The sequence below is a fragment of the Oncorhynchus gorbuscha genome, linkage group LG03 (genome assembly GCF_021184085.1).
Source record: "Oncorhynchus gorbuscha isolate QuinsamMale2020 ecotype Even-year linkage group LG03, OgorEven_v1.0, whole genome shotgun sequence".
Classification (NCBI taxonomy): domain Eukaryota; kingdom Metazoa; phylum Chordata; class Actinopteri; order Salmoniformes; family Salmonidae; genus Oncorhynchus; species Oncorhynchus gorbuscha.
In genome coordinates, this window is record NC_060175.1 from 102196146 (window position 1) to 102212854 (window position 16709).

Sequence of the window (16709 nt, forward strand, 5' to 3'; positions counted from 1 at the left end):
CTGGCTGGCTGGCCTACTAACTGGCTGGCTGGCTGGCCTACTAACTGGCTGGCTGGCCTACTAACTGGCTGGCTGGCCTACTAACTGGCTGGCTGGCCTACTAACTGGCTGGCTGGCTGACCTACTAACTGACTGGCTGGCTGGCCTACTAACTGACTGGCTGGCTGGCTGGCCTACTAACTGACTGGCTGGCTGGCCTACTAACTGGCTGGCTGGCGGACCTACTAACTGGCTGGCTGGCGGACCTACTAACTGGCTGGCTGGCGGACCTACTAACTGGCTGGCTGGCCTACTAACTGGCTGGCTGGCCTACTAACTGGCTGGCTGGCTGGCCTACCTGGCTGGCTGGCTGGCCTACTAACTGACTAACTGGCTGGCTGGCGGACTGGCTGGCCTACTAACTGGCTGGCTGGGCTGACTACTAACTGGCTGGCTGGCCCTACTAACTAACTGGCTGGCTGGCTGGCTGGCTGGCTGGCCTACTAACTGGCTGGCTGGCTGGCTGGCTGGCTGGCTGGCCTACTAACTGGCTGGCTGGCTGACCTACTAACTGGCTGGCTGGCCTACTAACTGGCTGGCTGCCTACTAACTGGCTGGCTGGCCTACTAACTGGCTGGCTGGCTGGCCTGGCCTACTAACTGGCTGGCTGGCTGGCCTGGCCTACTAACTGGGCTGGCTAACTGACTGGCTGGCTGGCTGGCCTACTAACTGGCTGGCTGGACCTACTAACTGACTGGCTGGCTGGCTGACCTACTAAATGACTGGCTGGCTGGCCTACTAAATGACTGGCTGGCTGGCCTACTAACTGACCGGCTGGCTGGCTGGCTGGCCTACTAACTGACCGGCTGGCTGGCTGGCTGGCCTACTAACTGACCGGCTGGCTGGCGGACCTACTAACTGACCGGCTGGCTGGCTGGCCTACTAACTGACCGGCTGGCTGGCCGGCCTACTAACTGACCGGCTGGCTGGCGGACCTACTAACTGACTGGCTGTCTGGCTGGCCTACTAACTGGCTGGCGGACCTACTAACTGACTTGCTGGCTGGCTGGCTGGCTGGCTGACCTACTAAATGACTGGCTGGCTGGCTGGCTGACCTACTAAATGACTGGCTGGCTGGCCTACTAACTGACCGGCTGGCTGGCGGGCCTACTAACTGACCGGCTGGCTGGCGGGCCTACTAACTGACCGGCTGGCTGGCGGACCTACTAACTGACCGGCTGGCTGGCTGACCTACTAACTGACCGGCTGGCTGGCGGACCTACTAACTGACCGGCTGGCTGGCGGACCTACTAACTGACCGGCTGGCTGGCGGACCTACTAACTGACCGGCTGGCGGACCTACTAACTGGCTGGCTGGCCTACTAACTGGCTGGCTGGCTGACCTACTAACTGGCTGGCTGGCTGACCTACTAACTGACCGGCTGGCGGACCTACTAACTGGCTGGCTGGCCTACTAACTGGCTGGCTGGCTGACCTACTAACGGAGGGCAACATACCTTGATCCAGTTGACATATGTGGGGACTCTGAGTCGTGAGGACCAGCGCAGGGTGTGGAGGATGTCACTCTCGCTGGGTTCTCCTTGGCCATCCTTCAGCTGCTCCATGTATGCCTTAGAGGGGGGTAGGACCCCCAGGATCCTCCACAGCACCAGGAAGTAGTACTGCAGGGAGCATGCCTCCTGAGAACGCAAGAGATATACTGGTGTTAGTTCCAGGATTATCGTGTGTGTGTTTCAGGAACTATACTATAAGTATAACTATAATTGTGAGGACATTAGTTCCTCTTCAGTTGAGTGTCTGTGTGTGTGTGTGTGTTGGTTACTCACCATAGGTGTGATGGGCTTGTTCTCCTGTCTCCTGGCTGTATCAAACTGAGAGCCGGCAGAGAGCAGGGAGACCAGACAGGCGTAAAGCTCATTATACTTCACCACTCCGTTGAACAGCTTCTGGAACACCTGGACAAAATACAAAAAACACACTACTATACTCATCTCCTTCAGGTATAATGCTTCGTGACTTTATTATGAGCCTTTTATAATGTCCTATTAAAAAAATTTTTTAAAGAAGGTTTGTAATGGGTTATGTCTCTCCATATAGATTGTTTTTAAAATCCTGTTTTTAAAATTCACAGTTTGATGTGTCGTTTCACCTTGCTGTTAAAAACCGCCGTTATAACCCAATCAGCTACGTTAAAAACCGCCGTTCTAACCCAATCGCTACGGGTGACAGGACGCAGTATAACCCAATCAGGTTGCACTACTGTGGAATCTAACAGAATCAGCTACGTTAAAAACCGCCGTTATAACCCAATCAGCTACGTTAAAAACGCCGTTATAACCCAATCAGCTACAAGGGTTTTAACCCAATCAGCTTTTAAAAACCACCGTAGAACTTCATAGTTAAGGGTTTAAACACAGTTTCCCAATACTTGTTCAATGAACCATTAATGAACATGCACCTGTGGAAAAACGGTCATTAAACACTAACAGACGGTAGGCAATCAAGGTTAGTTATGAACTTCATAGTTAGGACACTGAAGAGGCCTTTCAATGACTCTGAAAAACATGCACCTGTGGAACGGTCATTAACACTAACAGACGGAAGACGGGATTGTCCAATCTATCGTTGAAGAGGCCTTTCTACTGACTCTGAAAAACACCAAAAGGAAGACCAATCTTATCGTCGTCATGATAACTCGGCCAATCTATCGTCGTCATGATAACTCAGTCAATCTATCGCGATATGGATGTTTGTCCATTACCGCCCAGATCTACAGATGAGGTTATTCCCCCAGAACAGAAAGGCTTTGACTTACTCCTACCTGCCGAGCAGTGCTTAGACCAGTTCTCCTCCACCTCTTTAAAGCCGCAGTAGAGCGGCAGGGCGCTGCGTTTGGATCCGTCCTGGACTGAACCCTGGCCTGACCACGGAGGGGTCAGCAGATTGTACTGGACCTGCAAGCAATAGAGAGAGGGGTTCCAGTTAGTCACTGTGTTAGGAGGGCTACCTCTTCTGACCAACGACCTACTGTAAAAAAAAAAATAGAAAATGTTTCTGGACAATAAAACTCCCAAAGATGTGGTTTTAAAAACAGACACATTTTGATTGGGGGATTTGAGTATTATGCTAATTTGATTTCCACTGGGCCGTGGAAATTGATTCAAGAGTGTTAATAAAACCATTAAAAGGACGGAGCAGCCATTCAGCCTACCTGTTGGAAGAGGTACATAGGAACCTTAGAGTACTGGTGCAACAGGTAGTCTAGAACCAGCAGTATGCGGGCCAGGTTGAGGGGTACGGCTTTGAGCTGGGCCTCCTGATGCTGGGGACCCGCCACCTGAGCAGAGGAGAGAGGAAGATTGGACTTTATTAAATCAAATGTTATTGGTCACATACTTAGCAAATGTTATTAAGTGTTGTAGCAAAAAGTCCTGGTAGAGCCAGGAGTCATGATAGTTGTGAGTCCAAGCCACCACTGGTAGAGTCAGGAGTCATGATAGTTGTGACTCGAGTCCAAGCCCATGGTACGACAACGCAAAGACAACCTAGTTACAGAGCATTTAAATACCTCTGTGATGGCCTGGGTGACCAGGGTGAGCACGGCACGCCTCCCCCCTCTCAGACAGGTTGTGGAAGAGGAGCAGCAGGAGCTGGAGGTGCTCCACATTCAGGTCCTCATCTCCGGGGACAGACCCCTGGATGGTGTGCTGCTTCAAGGTGCCCACAAACCTAGGAGGGACGGGGGGAGAAGATAGAGAGAGTAGAGCGAGAGAGAAACCTTGTGTAAACATGTTTCATTTTAAAGAGAGATCAGATTCTGAACAAAAATTACAAGTTTCTTTTTTTTTTATAGCTAGTACTGTCAATATTTATTTATCTCAATAAATTAGCATGGCATTTAGCCAATTCATAAAATGGAAATTAGAATTTTACCTCAAAAGCTAAATGGAAATTTCAGTTTGTAATTTTACAGAACTTCTCCCACTCAGACCAATGAATGCAACCACGCGCCAAAATAAATACAATGGTTTCTGTCCTGTATGAGACTACACTGTTCATGTACAAATTACCAAATACACTGACTGTTTAAACCAAAAACTATTTCTTACGATGAACATGAACAATTAAAATCTGACTGATTGACAATTCTGAAATCAGAAGTTGCGTCCACTCTGGTAGGCTACATAACTCCGGTAAAAACACAATTTTCTACAGTGCATTTGGTTACAATGATCCAGCAAATTACATTGGTTGTCAACTCAACTAACAAAGCCTATATGACATTGCCAAATCCATTTTTACAAGTATCTGAATGCTGGAAGGTGGCTCGTATATGTACCCTATTAGAATAGGCCTACCTATCGCTGGTGCGAACAGCAACAATTTTGACAGTCATATGTGATTCACCACCTGGATTTGATCGTACGTAGCAAAAATTTTTTGGGGGGGGTAAAAGTAGAGACTCTGAGCTACAAAATGGTATATCATACATTACAGTTGAGGAAACAATGGGAAAGTCATCCTGCTTTGAAAGTTGATCAACTTTTAAGGAAAAATTGCATTTTAGTGTGTGAGACAGAGAGAGCGAGAGAGAGCGAGCGAGAGAGAGAGCGAGAGCGAGCGAGAGCGAGAGCGAGCGAGAGAGCGCGAGAGAGAGAGACGAGAGAGACCGAGAGAGAGACCGAGAGAGAGAGACCGAGAGAGAGAGACCGAGAGAGCGAGGAGAGAGAGAGAGGCGAGAGAGAGAGGCGAGAGAGAGAGGCGAGAGAGAGAGGCGAGAGAGAGAGCGCGAGAGAGAGAGGCGAGAGAGAGAGGCCGAGAGAGAGCGAGAGAGAGAGGCCGAGAGAGAGCGAGAGAGAGAGGCCGAGAGAGAGCGAGAGAGAGCGAGAGAGAGCGAGAGAGAGCGAGAGAGAGCGAGAGAGAGCGAGAGAGAGCGAGAGAGAGCGAGAGAAAAGAGCATCGTTCACACCCTTTTGTGCATGCAGTTACATGCATAACAGTTGGACAGGCTACTGAACCGAAGGAGAGGACGCATCGATGCAGTCAGCAGATGGGAGGTTATTTTCAGAATAAAACAATATGAGTGAGAAAAAAGAGGAAAAAAAGTGAACTGGCGATATGTAAAAAAAATATATATATATAAATAAAAATTACATCGGTTTCCCGCCCGACGCATGTTTAATATGGGTCGGTTTGGGCTCTCCTGAACCGATGCAGCGAGAGAGAGAGAGAGCGAGAGAGAGAGAGAGAGCGAGAGAGAGCGAGAGAGAGCTAATATGGGTCGGTTTGGGCTCTCCTGAACCCCTTCAATTTACTTTCCGATTTCAAGGTTGGTTCTGTTTGGGAGAGGCTTGCCCATGATTGGAATCATCCTCATTGGTCAGGACTTGTTGCACCTGTCGCCTCATAAAAAAATCAGTCGTATAGATAAAAATTACATCGGTTTCCGGCCCAGTGAGGAAGAGCTTTGCCGGCCCAGTGAACCGATGCACTGACTAATATGGGTCGGTTTGGGCTCTCCTGAACCCCTTCAATTTACTTTCCGATTTCGAGGTTGGTTCTGTTTGGGAGAGGTGCCGGATTGGAATCACCCTCCATGTTGTCAGGACTTGTGCCGGCCTGTCACCTCCATGTCAGGGTTAGATTTACCCTCCATGTGCCGGCCCAGTGAAGAAGAGCTGCCGGCCCAGTGAAGAAGAGCTGCCGGCCCAGTGAGGGTCCGGCATTTGATTTCCTCCATGTTGCAGGGCGGTGCCGGCCTTCACCCTCCATGTTGCAGGGCGGTGCCGGCCTTCACCCTCCATGTTGCAGGGCGGTGCCGGCCTTCACCCTCCATGTTGCAGGGCGGTGCCGGCCTTCACCCTCCATGTTGCAGGGCGCCTTCACCCTCCATGTGCCGGCCTTCACCCTCCATGTTGCAGGGCGGTGCCGGCCTTCACCCTCCATGTTGCAGGGCGGTGCCGGCCTTCACCCTCCATGTTGCAGGGCGGTGCCGGCCTTCACCCTCCATGTTGCAGGGCGGTGCCGGCCTTCACCCTCCATGTTGCAGGGCGGTGCCGGCCTTCACCCTCCATGTTACAGGGCGGTGCGGGCCTTCACCCTCCATGTTGCAGGGCGGTGCGGGCCTTCACCCTCCATGTTGCAGGGCGGTGCGGGCCTTCACCCTCCATGTTGCAGGGCGGTGCGGGCCTTCACCCTCCATGTTGCAGGGCGGTGCCGGCCTTCACCCTCCATGTTGCAGGGCGGTGCGGGCCTTCACCCTCCATGTTACAGGGCGGTGCGGGCCTTCACCCTCCATGTTACAGGGCGGTGCGGGCCTTCACCCTCCATGTTACAGGGCGGTGCGGGCCTTCACCCTCCATGTTACAGGGCGGTGCCGGTCTTCACCCTCCATGTTACAGGGCGGTCCTGGTCTTTATATTCCATATTACAGAGCGATGTGGGATTTTATTTATTTCATTTAGTGGCCACTTACGGTGGGTGTCTTTCAGGGACAAAATATCTTGTTGCTTGCGGCTTTCAGTGGACACCTCGATGGGTTATTTAAAAACCACACCTGTTTCGTTTTGGTTGTTCTTCGTGAGACTCTTTGTTAGTTCTACCTTCTGTTCGAGTGACAATTTTTTGTTTCTTGTTGGGAAGTTACAATATAATATCAAAAATGTTTTATTTAATGATGTGGTCTTACCTCTCCCAGATCGTTATACACTCAGGTACGTCTGGGTCTCCCTGCAGAGAGGCCTTGTGCTGCCAGATGAGCAGGACTCTGGAGAGCACCGACAGGGACTGGGGGTTGATGTACAACGGCCACGGACCCTCAGAGAACGGAGCTACGCCCAACTGCTGCAGCAGGGTATTCTGGGAAAGCCAAATAAGACTTATTTCAGACTAACAGCAGCTACTGTGCAAAGACCCGAGTACATCCTGCCCCCCCCCCCTCCCTGGGATTCGAGTCACTTAATGAAAAGATAAATGACCGCATTAGAAAGAGGTTCCCCTAACCTGCAGGGCTGGAGAGGGTAGGTCTGATGTCACTAGCGTATGGTTGAAGAGATACAGAGCAGAGGCAAACTCTTCATCTGAGGAACCTGTAGGTGTGGGGGGGGGGGGGGGACAACACACAATAATAAATTAGGAATTTATTGAGACGCGTCAAGTTATAACACCTAATTTGCATTAAAACATTTTATGAAAGCACTTTCCATCCGAGGGCATCAATAGTTTCAATTGAATGGAAATTACTTCAGGCTTGTGAGCGAGCGAGAGCTCATTTACTAAACGCATTTACGATGATAATAATAATATTTTTTTAAATACTTTTTTATTTTTATTCCAACCAACCTTTGACGTCTTTGTCTACGTCCTTGATGATGCTGGCCAGCGTGGCCATGTGCTGTTCTGTCAGGGAGACAGACAGGTAGTTCCTGATGAAGTTGTTCCTGGATTTTAGCATGGAGGTGGTGATGAAGTTCAGGATGCTGGAGGCCAGGCTCAGGAACTGAAACATCAATTAATAAATCAATATTTAACAGTAATACACACAGGTCTGTGAGCATAGTTTCTACTAGAACACATTTTTATTTATTTAACTAGTCAGTTAAAAAGGGAAAATTCTTATTTACAATGACGGCCTACTCCAGGCCAAACCCTAACAACGCTGGGCCCTATGGGATTCCCAAACACGGCAGGTTGTGATAGAGCCTGGAATCGAACCAGGGTCTGTAGTGATGCCTCTAGCACTGAGATGCAGTGCCTTAGACCGCTGCGCCACTCGGGAGGCCCAACATAAGTTGCGTTCTAAATTCTCCACCCTTCAACCCAGCGGTTTGCACTTGTTCACTCCCCTTCGTGCATTTTGGGATTGGTGGCAAGCATAGCTGGAGGGGTGGTTCCAATGTATTCCTTCCACCAGCCCTTTCTTTTTTCAAACTATTCATTTTACCTTTACTTAAACTTGGCAAGTCAGCTTAAGAACAAATTCTACATTTTCAATGACGGCCTAGGAACAGTGGGGTTAAACTACCTTGTTCAGGGTTCAGAACGACAGACTACTGGACACATTGGGAGAAGTGTACAGAAATCAGACCACAGCCTGTTAACATGGACTTGAAAATGTAATCTATAGTGTGTTTCCTAACAACCCTAAGGCCTCACCAGCTCGGGGTCCTTGCGTCCGGCCAGGATGTTCCCGTTCTCTCCTGCGTTCTGCTTGGAGGGGCTCTTCAGTCTGGGAGAGGTCTCCAGGGGCGGGGGTGGGGGAGGTGGTGGGGGAGCCACCTTGTCTTTAGTTGGCGAGATGGTCTCCTCGAACCACAGGCCCAAGATGGGCTCGCTGTCGTCATCTGGATCAGGACGGGTAGGACACGCGGTTACACACAGACGGCCATGTCTCAGGGTTCAGTTCTAACATGCCGTCTATACAAAGCACTGCCATCATCCTACGGGCCTCTATAGTCATGTCCTAAGTCAGCTCTCTCTCTCGTTTAGCCTTCGTAACGTTGCATTAAATTAGTATTTGAAACACGACATTTAGCCGTCACACTGCAAAAAAAAACACACAAAAAAAAAAACGTTTATCTTACCTAGAAATGTTTTACCATTAGAATGTATTGACTTGATGTTCTACTAAGGTAAATTATCTTAGCACCATGGCTAATCATTCTGCTTACTTAAAACTTTTTTTTATTTTTAAGAATTGATACAAATTGGGGATAAGAAAATCTTATTTTAAAGATATTTGATCTTAAGCTAATTAGATCTTAGTGGACTGGCAGATAACACTAACTTTTTTTTAAAGGCTCGAAACAAGTCAGAATATCTTAAAACGAGACGTTTTCTGGGTGACTAAAATCAACTCTGAACAAGCCACTGTAACTTCATCTCAATACAATATTATAACAATCGAGGTAAGATTTACATGATTTTTTTGCAGTGCTTAACGCTACATTAGGCCTTCGTCCCGCACTACATTAGGCCTTCGTCCACACTACATTAGGCCTTCGTAACACTACATTAGGCCTTCGTAACACTACATTAGGCCTTCGTAACACTACATTAGGCCTTCGTAACACTACATTAGGCCTTCGTAACACTACATTAGGCCTTCGTCCCGCACTACATTAGGCCTTCGTCCCGCACTACATTAGGCCTTCGTAACACTACATTAGGCCTTCGTCCCGCACTACATTAGGCCTTCGTAACACTACATTAGGCCTTCGTAACACTACATTAGGCCTTCGTAACACTACATTAGGCCTTCGTAACAGGCCTTCGTAACACTACATTAGGCCTTCGTAACAGGCCATTAGGCCTTCGTAACACTACATTAGGCCTTCGTAACACTACATTAGGCCTTCGTAACACTACATTAGGCCTTCGTAACACTACATTAGGCCTTCGTAACACTACATTAGGCCTTCGTAACACTACATTAGGCCTTCATAACAGCAGGCAAAATGTAGACTTCATAAGACTACATTGGCTGTGTTTACTCAGGCAGCCCAATTCTGATATTTATTTTCACTAATTGTTCTTTTGACTAATCATATAAAAAATAATAAAATATAAAATAAAAAATAAAAATCGCTGAAAAAGACCTGCTGTGATTGGACAAAAGATCAGAATTGGGCTGCCTGTGTAAACACAGCCATTTAGCATTGATAACAGTACACTTAGCCATCATAACAATAGTCTCGTAACACCAGGCTACATTTAGCCACCATAGAGTTACATTTAACCTTCATCACACTGCCACAACCATTCACAGGGTCAGAACAATGGCAAAAAACCTTTGGTGCAATTGGCCTGCGCTGTCACACATGGCACGACACGTGATCGCAAGTAAACTACTCATCAACTGAAGCTGAGATTTAAAAATGCATGTAATAGCATGCATCAAAAAGGGTATGATAGAAGTATTTTATGCCATATTTAGGATATTGGATACGTGAGGCTTACATTCAGCTCTACTCAGAGACTAAGAAATACAGAGATTGTGTAGGCAACAAAACTTACAGGGCAATCTAATTTGTGTTCCAACTATTGTCTTGGAACTTTTGATGCCAACATAGAACCCGTCAAAATTCTCCATCTCTCTTGGGAAGTCTGTATTTCTAGGACTCTGATGCTACTGCCTCTACTCAGCCCGGGTGGTGGTGCCCCAGTCCAAAAATCAAACTTTATTGTGGTTCATACAATAAAGTAAGCAAATTAACCATGACTGCGAGGTGTAAACTACGGTGTGACCTAAGGGACAGAAAGCTAGCTGCTGACCTGAAACATTAGCTGTTCTTGCTGTCCTCTGTCTTCTCTCTGCTGCTGAAATATAAACACTTCTATAGTGGGTGGAGATGGTGGCTCAGTTGGTAAGAGTATAACATAAACACTGCTATAGTGGGTGGAGACTGTGGCTCAGTTGGTAAGAGTATAACACTGCTATAGTGGGTGGAGACTGTGGCTCAGTTGGTAAGAGTATAATATAACACTGCTATAGTGGGTGGAGACGGTGGCTCAGTTGGTAAGAGTATAATATAACACTTCTATAGTGGGTGGAGACTGGCTCAGTTGGTTAGAGTATAACACTGCTATAGTGGGTGGAGACAGTGGCTCAGTTGGTTAGAGTATAACACTGCTATAGTGGGTGGAGACTGTGGCTCAGTTGGTAAGAGTATAATATAAACACTTCTATAGTGGGTGGAGACTGTGGCTCAGTTTGTAAGAGTATAACACTGCTATAGTGCTGTGGAGACGGTGGCTCAGTTTGTAAGAGTATAATATAACACTTCTATAGTGGGTGGAGACGGTCCTGTGAGGTAGCTCAATTGGTAAGAGCATGGCTCTAGTAACACCAAGGTCATGGCTTTGATTTCCACTGAGGCCACATACACAAAAAAGAATGTCTGCACTTACTGGACTGTAAGTTGTTTATGATGTAAGTGTCTGCTACATGGCATGCTTTATAATAAGGATATATATATATATATAGTTGAAGTCGGAAGTTTACATTCACTTAGGTTGGAGTCATTAAAACTCATTTTTCAACCACTCCACACATTTCTTGTTAACAAACTATAGTTTTGGTCAGTTGGTTAGGACATCTACTTGGTGCATGACACAAGTCATTTTTCCAACAATTGTTTACAGACAGATTATTTCACTTATAATTCACTGTATCACAATTCCAGTGGGTCAGAAGTTTACATACACTAAGTTGACTGTGCCTTTAAGCAGCTTGGGAAATTCCTGAAAATGATGTCATGGCTTTAGAAGCTTCTGATAGGCTAATTGACATCATGAGTCAATTGGAGGTGTACCTGTGGATGTATTTCAAGGTCTACCTTCAAACTCAGCGCCTCTTTGCTTGACATCATGGGAAAATCAAAAGAAATCAGCCAAGACCTCAGAATAAAAACTGTAGACCTCCACAAGTCTGGTTCATCCTTGGGAGCAATTTCCAAATGCCTGAAGGTACCACGTTCATCTGTACAAACAATAGTACCCAGGTATAAACACCATGGGACCAGGCAACCGTTATACCGCTCAGGAAGGAGACGTGTTCTGTCTCCTAGACATGAACTTACTGGGGTGCGAAAAGTGCAAATCAATCCCAGAACAACAGCAAAGGACCTTGTGAAGATGCTGGAGGAAACATGTACAAAAGTATCTATATCCACAGTAAAACGAGTCCTTTATCGACATAACCTGAAAGGCCACTCAGCAAGGAAGAAGCCACTGCTCCAAAACCGTCATAAAAAAACCAGACTACGGTTTGCAACTGCACATGGGGACAAAGATTGTACTTTTTGGAGAAATGTCCTCTGGTCTGATGAAACAAAAATAGAACTGTTTGGCCATAATGACCATCGTTATGTTTGGAGGAAAAAGGGGGAGGCTTGCAAGCCGAAGAACACCATCCCAACCGTGAAGCACGGGGGTGGCAGCATCATGTTGTGGGGGCGCTTTGCTGCACGAGGGACTGGTGCACTTCACAAAATAGATGGCAGCATGAGGTAGGAAAATTATGTGGATATATTGAAGCAACATCTCAAGACATCAGTCAGGAAGTTAAAGCTTGGTCACAAATGTCTTCCAAATGGACAATGACCCCAAACATATTTCTAAAGTTGTGGCAAAATGGCTTAAGGACAACAAAGTCGAGGTATTGGAGTGGCCATCACAAAGACTTGACCTCAATACTGTAGAAAATTTGGAGTGTGGAGCAAGGGGCCTACAAACCTGACTTAGTTACACCAGCTCTGTCAGAAGGAATGGGCCAAAATACACCCAACTTATTGTGGAAGGTTGTGGAAGGATATCAGAAATGTTTGACCCAAGTTAAACAATTTAAAGGTAATGCTACCAAATACTAATTAAGTGTATGTAAACTTCTTACCCACTGGGCGTGTGATGAAAGAAATTAAAGCTGAAATAGAGTAATAGTAGAAAGAATTAGTTGACATTTTACATTCTTAAAATAAAGTGGTGATCCTAACTTACTTATTAATAAGAGAGGGATTTTTTTTAACTAGGATTAAATGTCAGGAATTATGAAAAACTGAGTTTAAATGTATTTGGCTAAGGAGTATATAAACTTCAGACATCAACTGTATATACTCACATACACTATTAATGCCTGTGGATCAGATCTGGTGCACAGACTACTTTCATCTACTCTGTCTAATATCTTAAAGTACATTTTTATCTCTGATTTATTGCATTACAAGTTGTGTGTGTGTGAGATTCTGTCTCAGTTGTCATACATCTGACTTCTGACCAGCGGAGGTTGGTGTCACTTTAAAAACCGAAGGACGTGGTCACTGTAATGCATTGGATTAACGTTCCATTTATTCCATAGCGGCCATTACAAAATGAGCCCATCCTCCTCCGATTTAAAGTGACACCGACCTCCACTGCCGTCTAACCTCTGTTGCTGCGGCTGCTATTTCCCCCTGTGGTGATTTTACAGAGTCCCGCAACGCACAAGAACTGCCTGAACACATTCTTCACTCTTCTCAGGCCTGACTCTGACGTTAGCGCACACACACACACACACACACACACACACACACACACACACACTTCAAAAGGTTATCAGATCTGGTACACAGACTACTTCCATCTACTCTGTCTAATATCTTAAAGTACATTTTTTATCTCTGATTTGTGTATATGTGGATGGCATCAAGGGTTTTACAAATATTATAATAATGACTTGGAAGCTCTCAGCCCTCGTGACAGGAGATGAGAAGTGATGCTGTTCTTTATGACGTGGGGGGAGAGAGAAACAGAGAGAGAGAGAGAGAGCAACAGAGAGAGAGAGAGAGAGAGCAACAGAGAGAGAGAGAGCAGAGAGAGAGAGAGAGCAACAGAGAGAGAGAGAGAGAGAGAAACAGAGAGAGAGAGAGAAACAGAGAGAGAGAGAGAACAGAGAGAGAGAGAGCAGAGAGAGAGAGAGAGAGAGAGAGAGAGAGAGAGCAACAGAGAGAGAGAGAGAGAGAACAGAGAGAGAGAGAGCAACAGAGAGAGAGAGCAACAGAGAGAGAGAGAGAAAACAGAGAGAGAGAGAGAAACAGAGAGAGAGAGAGAGAGAGAGAGAGAGAGAGAGAGAGAGAGAGAGAGAGAGAAACAGAGAGAGAGAGAGAGAGAGAGAGAGAGAGAAACAGAGAGAGAAACAGAGAGAGAGAAACAGAGAGAGAGAGATGAGGGGAAGGGATAGGGGGCAGTACCTTGACTGCTGTCTTCCTCTGTGCTGCTGAAGTCATCTTCATAGTAGGTGTTGGAGTCTGTCGAGGCACTGGCATCACTGCTAACCGAGCCTTTCCTCTGACGCTGCAGGACACAGGCCTGGGGGGGGAGGAGACACGTCAACACAGGCATTATCAGCATGCCAGGCACAGCGTTTTTCAAAACTTTCAATGCTTTTGTATTAGAAGCAGAGATAGAACATGAGGACTGAGCGGGCTGGTTGAAATCATCATTTACTGGAGGAGCAGCAGACTCAGATGAGTAGTTTTCATGCCACAGTGTGGTAAAACCACATGATGACCACACCGTAGTAAAAACATAAATAAATAAAACTGTAGGTGTGGCCTGGCTGGTTTGGTGCTGCAGCCTTCGGCACGTGTCTGTGGGGTTGAATCTGTGTGACAAAACTGCACATTTTTAGAGTGGCCCCTTTTCCCATTGTCCCCAGCACAAGGTGCACCTGTGTAATGATCCTATTGTTTAATCAGCGTCTTGATATGCCACACCTGTCAGGTGGATGGATTATCTTGGCAAAGGAGAAATGTTCACTAACAGGGACGTAAAAATTAAAAAATTGCGCACAAAATGCGAGAAATAAGCTTTTTGCACGTATGGTTTTTGTTTAGTATATATAAAAAAAGTTAAAAACAGTTTAGTACCTTCTTGTATGAGGTGGACAGAAGGTTGAACAGCAGGTTGGTAAGGGGAACAGAGTCCAGGAGTCTCTGAACCCTCTGGGTGGAGGTGTTCTGCGCCATGATGTTGAGTTCTGCTGGGGGACCGTCACTGGCCCAACCCTGGAGAGAGAAGAGATGGGGGGTGGAAAGGTGAGAGAGATGGGGGTGGAGAGAAGAGAGGGGGGTGGAGAGAAGAGAGGGAGGGGGTGGAGGGAGATGCAGACAAAGGGGAGGGGGAGAGAAAGAGGGCTGGAGTTTCACTGGGTCTCGAACATAAGAATCATCATAAATTATGAAAATAGTGATTGATCCATACATATGTGTGGGCTGGATTGCTACTGATAAATCATATCTTTACATAAATCATTAATCTATCAGAGGGTATATTTGGGTGTTAGCCTGAGAACATACTTCTGAAATGTTTGTGTCCTGGTTTGATAAGAAGCGCTTATGTACATGTCACAGTTGTAGACGTTTTGGGACCATTTAAACATTGTGGTGGTGGAGGGGGGGGGACTATTTAAACATTGTGGGGTGCTGGGGGGGGGCTTGGGACTATTTAAACATTGTGGTGGTGGAGGGGGGCTTGGGACTATTTAAACATTGGGACTATTTAAACATTGTGGTGGTGCTGGGGGGGGGGGCTAGGGACTATTTAAACACTGTGGTGGTGGAGGGGGGTTGGGACTATTTAAACATTGTGGTGGTGCTGGGGGGGCTTGGGACTATTTAAACATTGTGGTGATGCTGGTGGGGGGGGCTTGGGACTATTTAAACATTGTGGTGCTGGTGCTGGGGGGGGGGGTTGTTACTTACTGCACTGACCCGGTGCAGAGCCTCCACCTGCAGGTCTTGGAAAAGGGAGGTGAGCAGTTTGATGGAGTGGTTCGCCAGGATCACGGACAGGACACCAAAGCCTTGATGTCTGAGACGAGACAACAGAGAGTCTCAATGAAACCGCAAACAGGTTTTAAAACATTTTTTTTATCACTCTTTCTTTGATACTTTCAGGTCCAAAGTTTGAAAATAAAAAATATAATTCACAAATAGTTCAATATTGCTTGTAAATGTAAACAGTTTAAATTAGGATCTTTAGTTAGCAATTAATTTGATTTTCATGGAGATCGCTGCATGCAATCTTACCATGTAACCACTTACTGACTTTATTGTCCCCGAGGGGAAATTACATTTACATTTACATTACATTTACATTTACATTACATTTACATTACATTTACATTTACATTTACATTACATTTACATTTACATTTACATTTTACATTTAAGTCATTTAGCAGACACTCTTATCCAGAGCGACTTACAATGTTACAATGAAATGTTGTTGCAGTGTCATGTACACGTTTAAAGCCGCGATTAAATACAAAACAACGTTTACAATACAACTTTCATAACCGTTGCATTCTTAACAACACGTATCTAAATGGTTAGAAACTACCAGAGAGCTACCCACCCTTTGGCCGGGCCCAGTTTAGGGGAGCCTGCTCCGTCCTTGGTGCGGGCGGCTATGTCTCGGACCCTGAGCGCGGCCAGAGGGTCCTTCTCCTTGCCCTTGTCAGCCAGGGTCGTGGGACTCAGGTTGAGGATCAGGTAGAGGCTGTTCAGCAGACACCACGCTCCCAGCAGCTGGAAGTTCTGGTAATGCTCCCCTCCGGCTCTGCGGGAGCTACTGATGGCCTGGCCGATCATTTCGTAGATGTCCAGCTGTTTGGAAAAACACACATTAAAACCATGAGAAATGAACTCAAATCAGAAGACAAGAATGTGTTTCCTAATATCCTATTTATTAAAAGTAGGGGATTATTTTATTATTATTTTTTTTTTTTGGGGGGGGGGTTTAAAATTACACACTGAGTTTACAAAACATTAACACCTGCTCTTTCCATGTCTGACCAGGTGAATTCAGGTGAGTGAGAGATATGATCCCTTATTGAAGTCACCTCTTAAAGCCACTTCAAAATCAGTGTAGATGAAGGGGAGGAGAATAAAGAATAATTTTTATGCCTTGAGACATGGATTGTGTATGTGTGCCCTTCAGAGGGTGAAAGACAAAACATTAAAAAGTGCCTTTGAACGGGGTATGGTAGTAGGTGCCAGGCACACCGGTTTGTGTCAAGAACTGCAACGCTGCTGGATTTTTCACACTCAACAGTTTCCCGTCTGTATCAAGAACGGTCCACAAACCCAAAGGACATCCAAATTGGAGTCCACATGAGGTCGGGGGGGGGGCGCAAAACCAATATTTACAACAAAAAAAAGTGTTCTTAATGG

General features: G+C 46.3%; 1 protein-coding gene across 1 annotated transcript in view; it reads right to left on the minus strand.

The window, feature by feature from the left end:
* The window catches only part of LOC124032392 (E3 ubiquitin-protein ligase UBR4-like), a 163849-nt gene that overhangs the window by 122688 nt on the left and 24452 nt on the right, over positions 1–16709 (minus strand). Inside the window, 14 exon segments of the mRNA XM_046344766.1 lie at positions 1497–1679; positions 1827–1978; positions 2798–2954; positions 3212–3337; positions 3569–3613; positions 3615–3729; positions 6689–6858; positions 7003–7088; positions 7342–7498; positions 8155–8342; positions 13725–13842; positions 14403–14540; positions 15237–15345; positions 15892–16142. Coding sequence (XP_046200722.1) covers positions 1497–1679; positions 1827–1978; positions 2798–2954; positions 3212–3337; positions 3569–3613; positions 3615–3729; positions 6689–6858; positions 7003–7088; positions 7342–7498; positions 8155–8342; positions 13725–13842; positions 14403–14540; positions 15237–15345; positions 15892–16142 — 1995 coding nt within the window.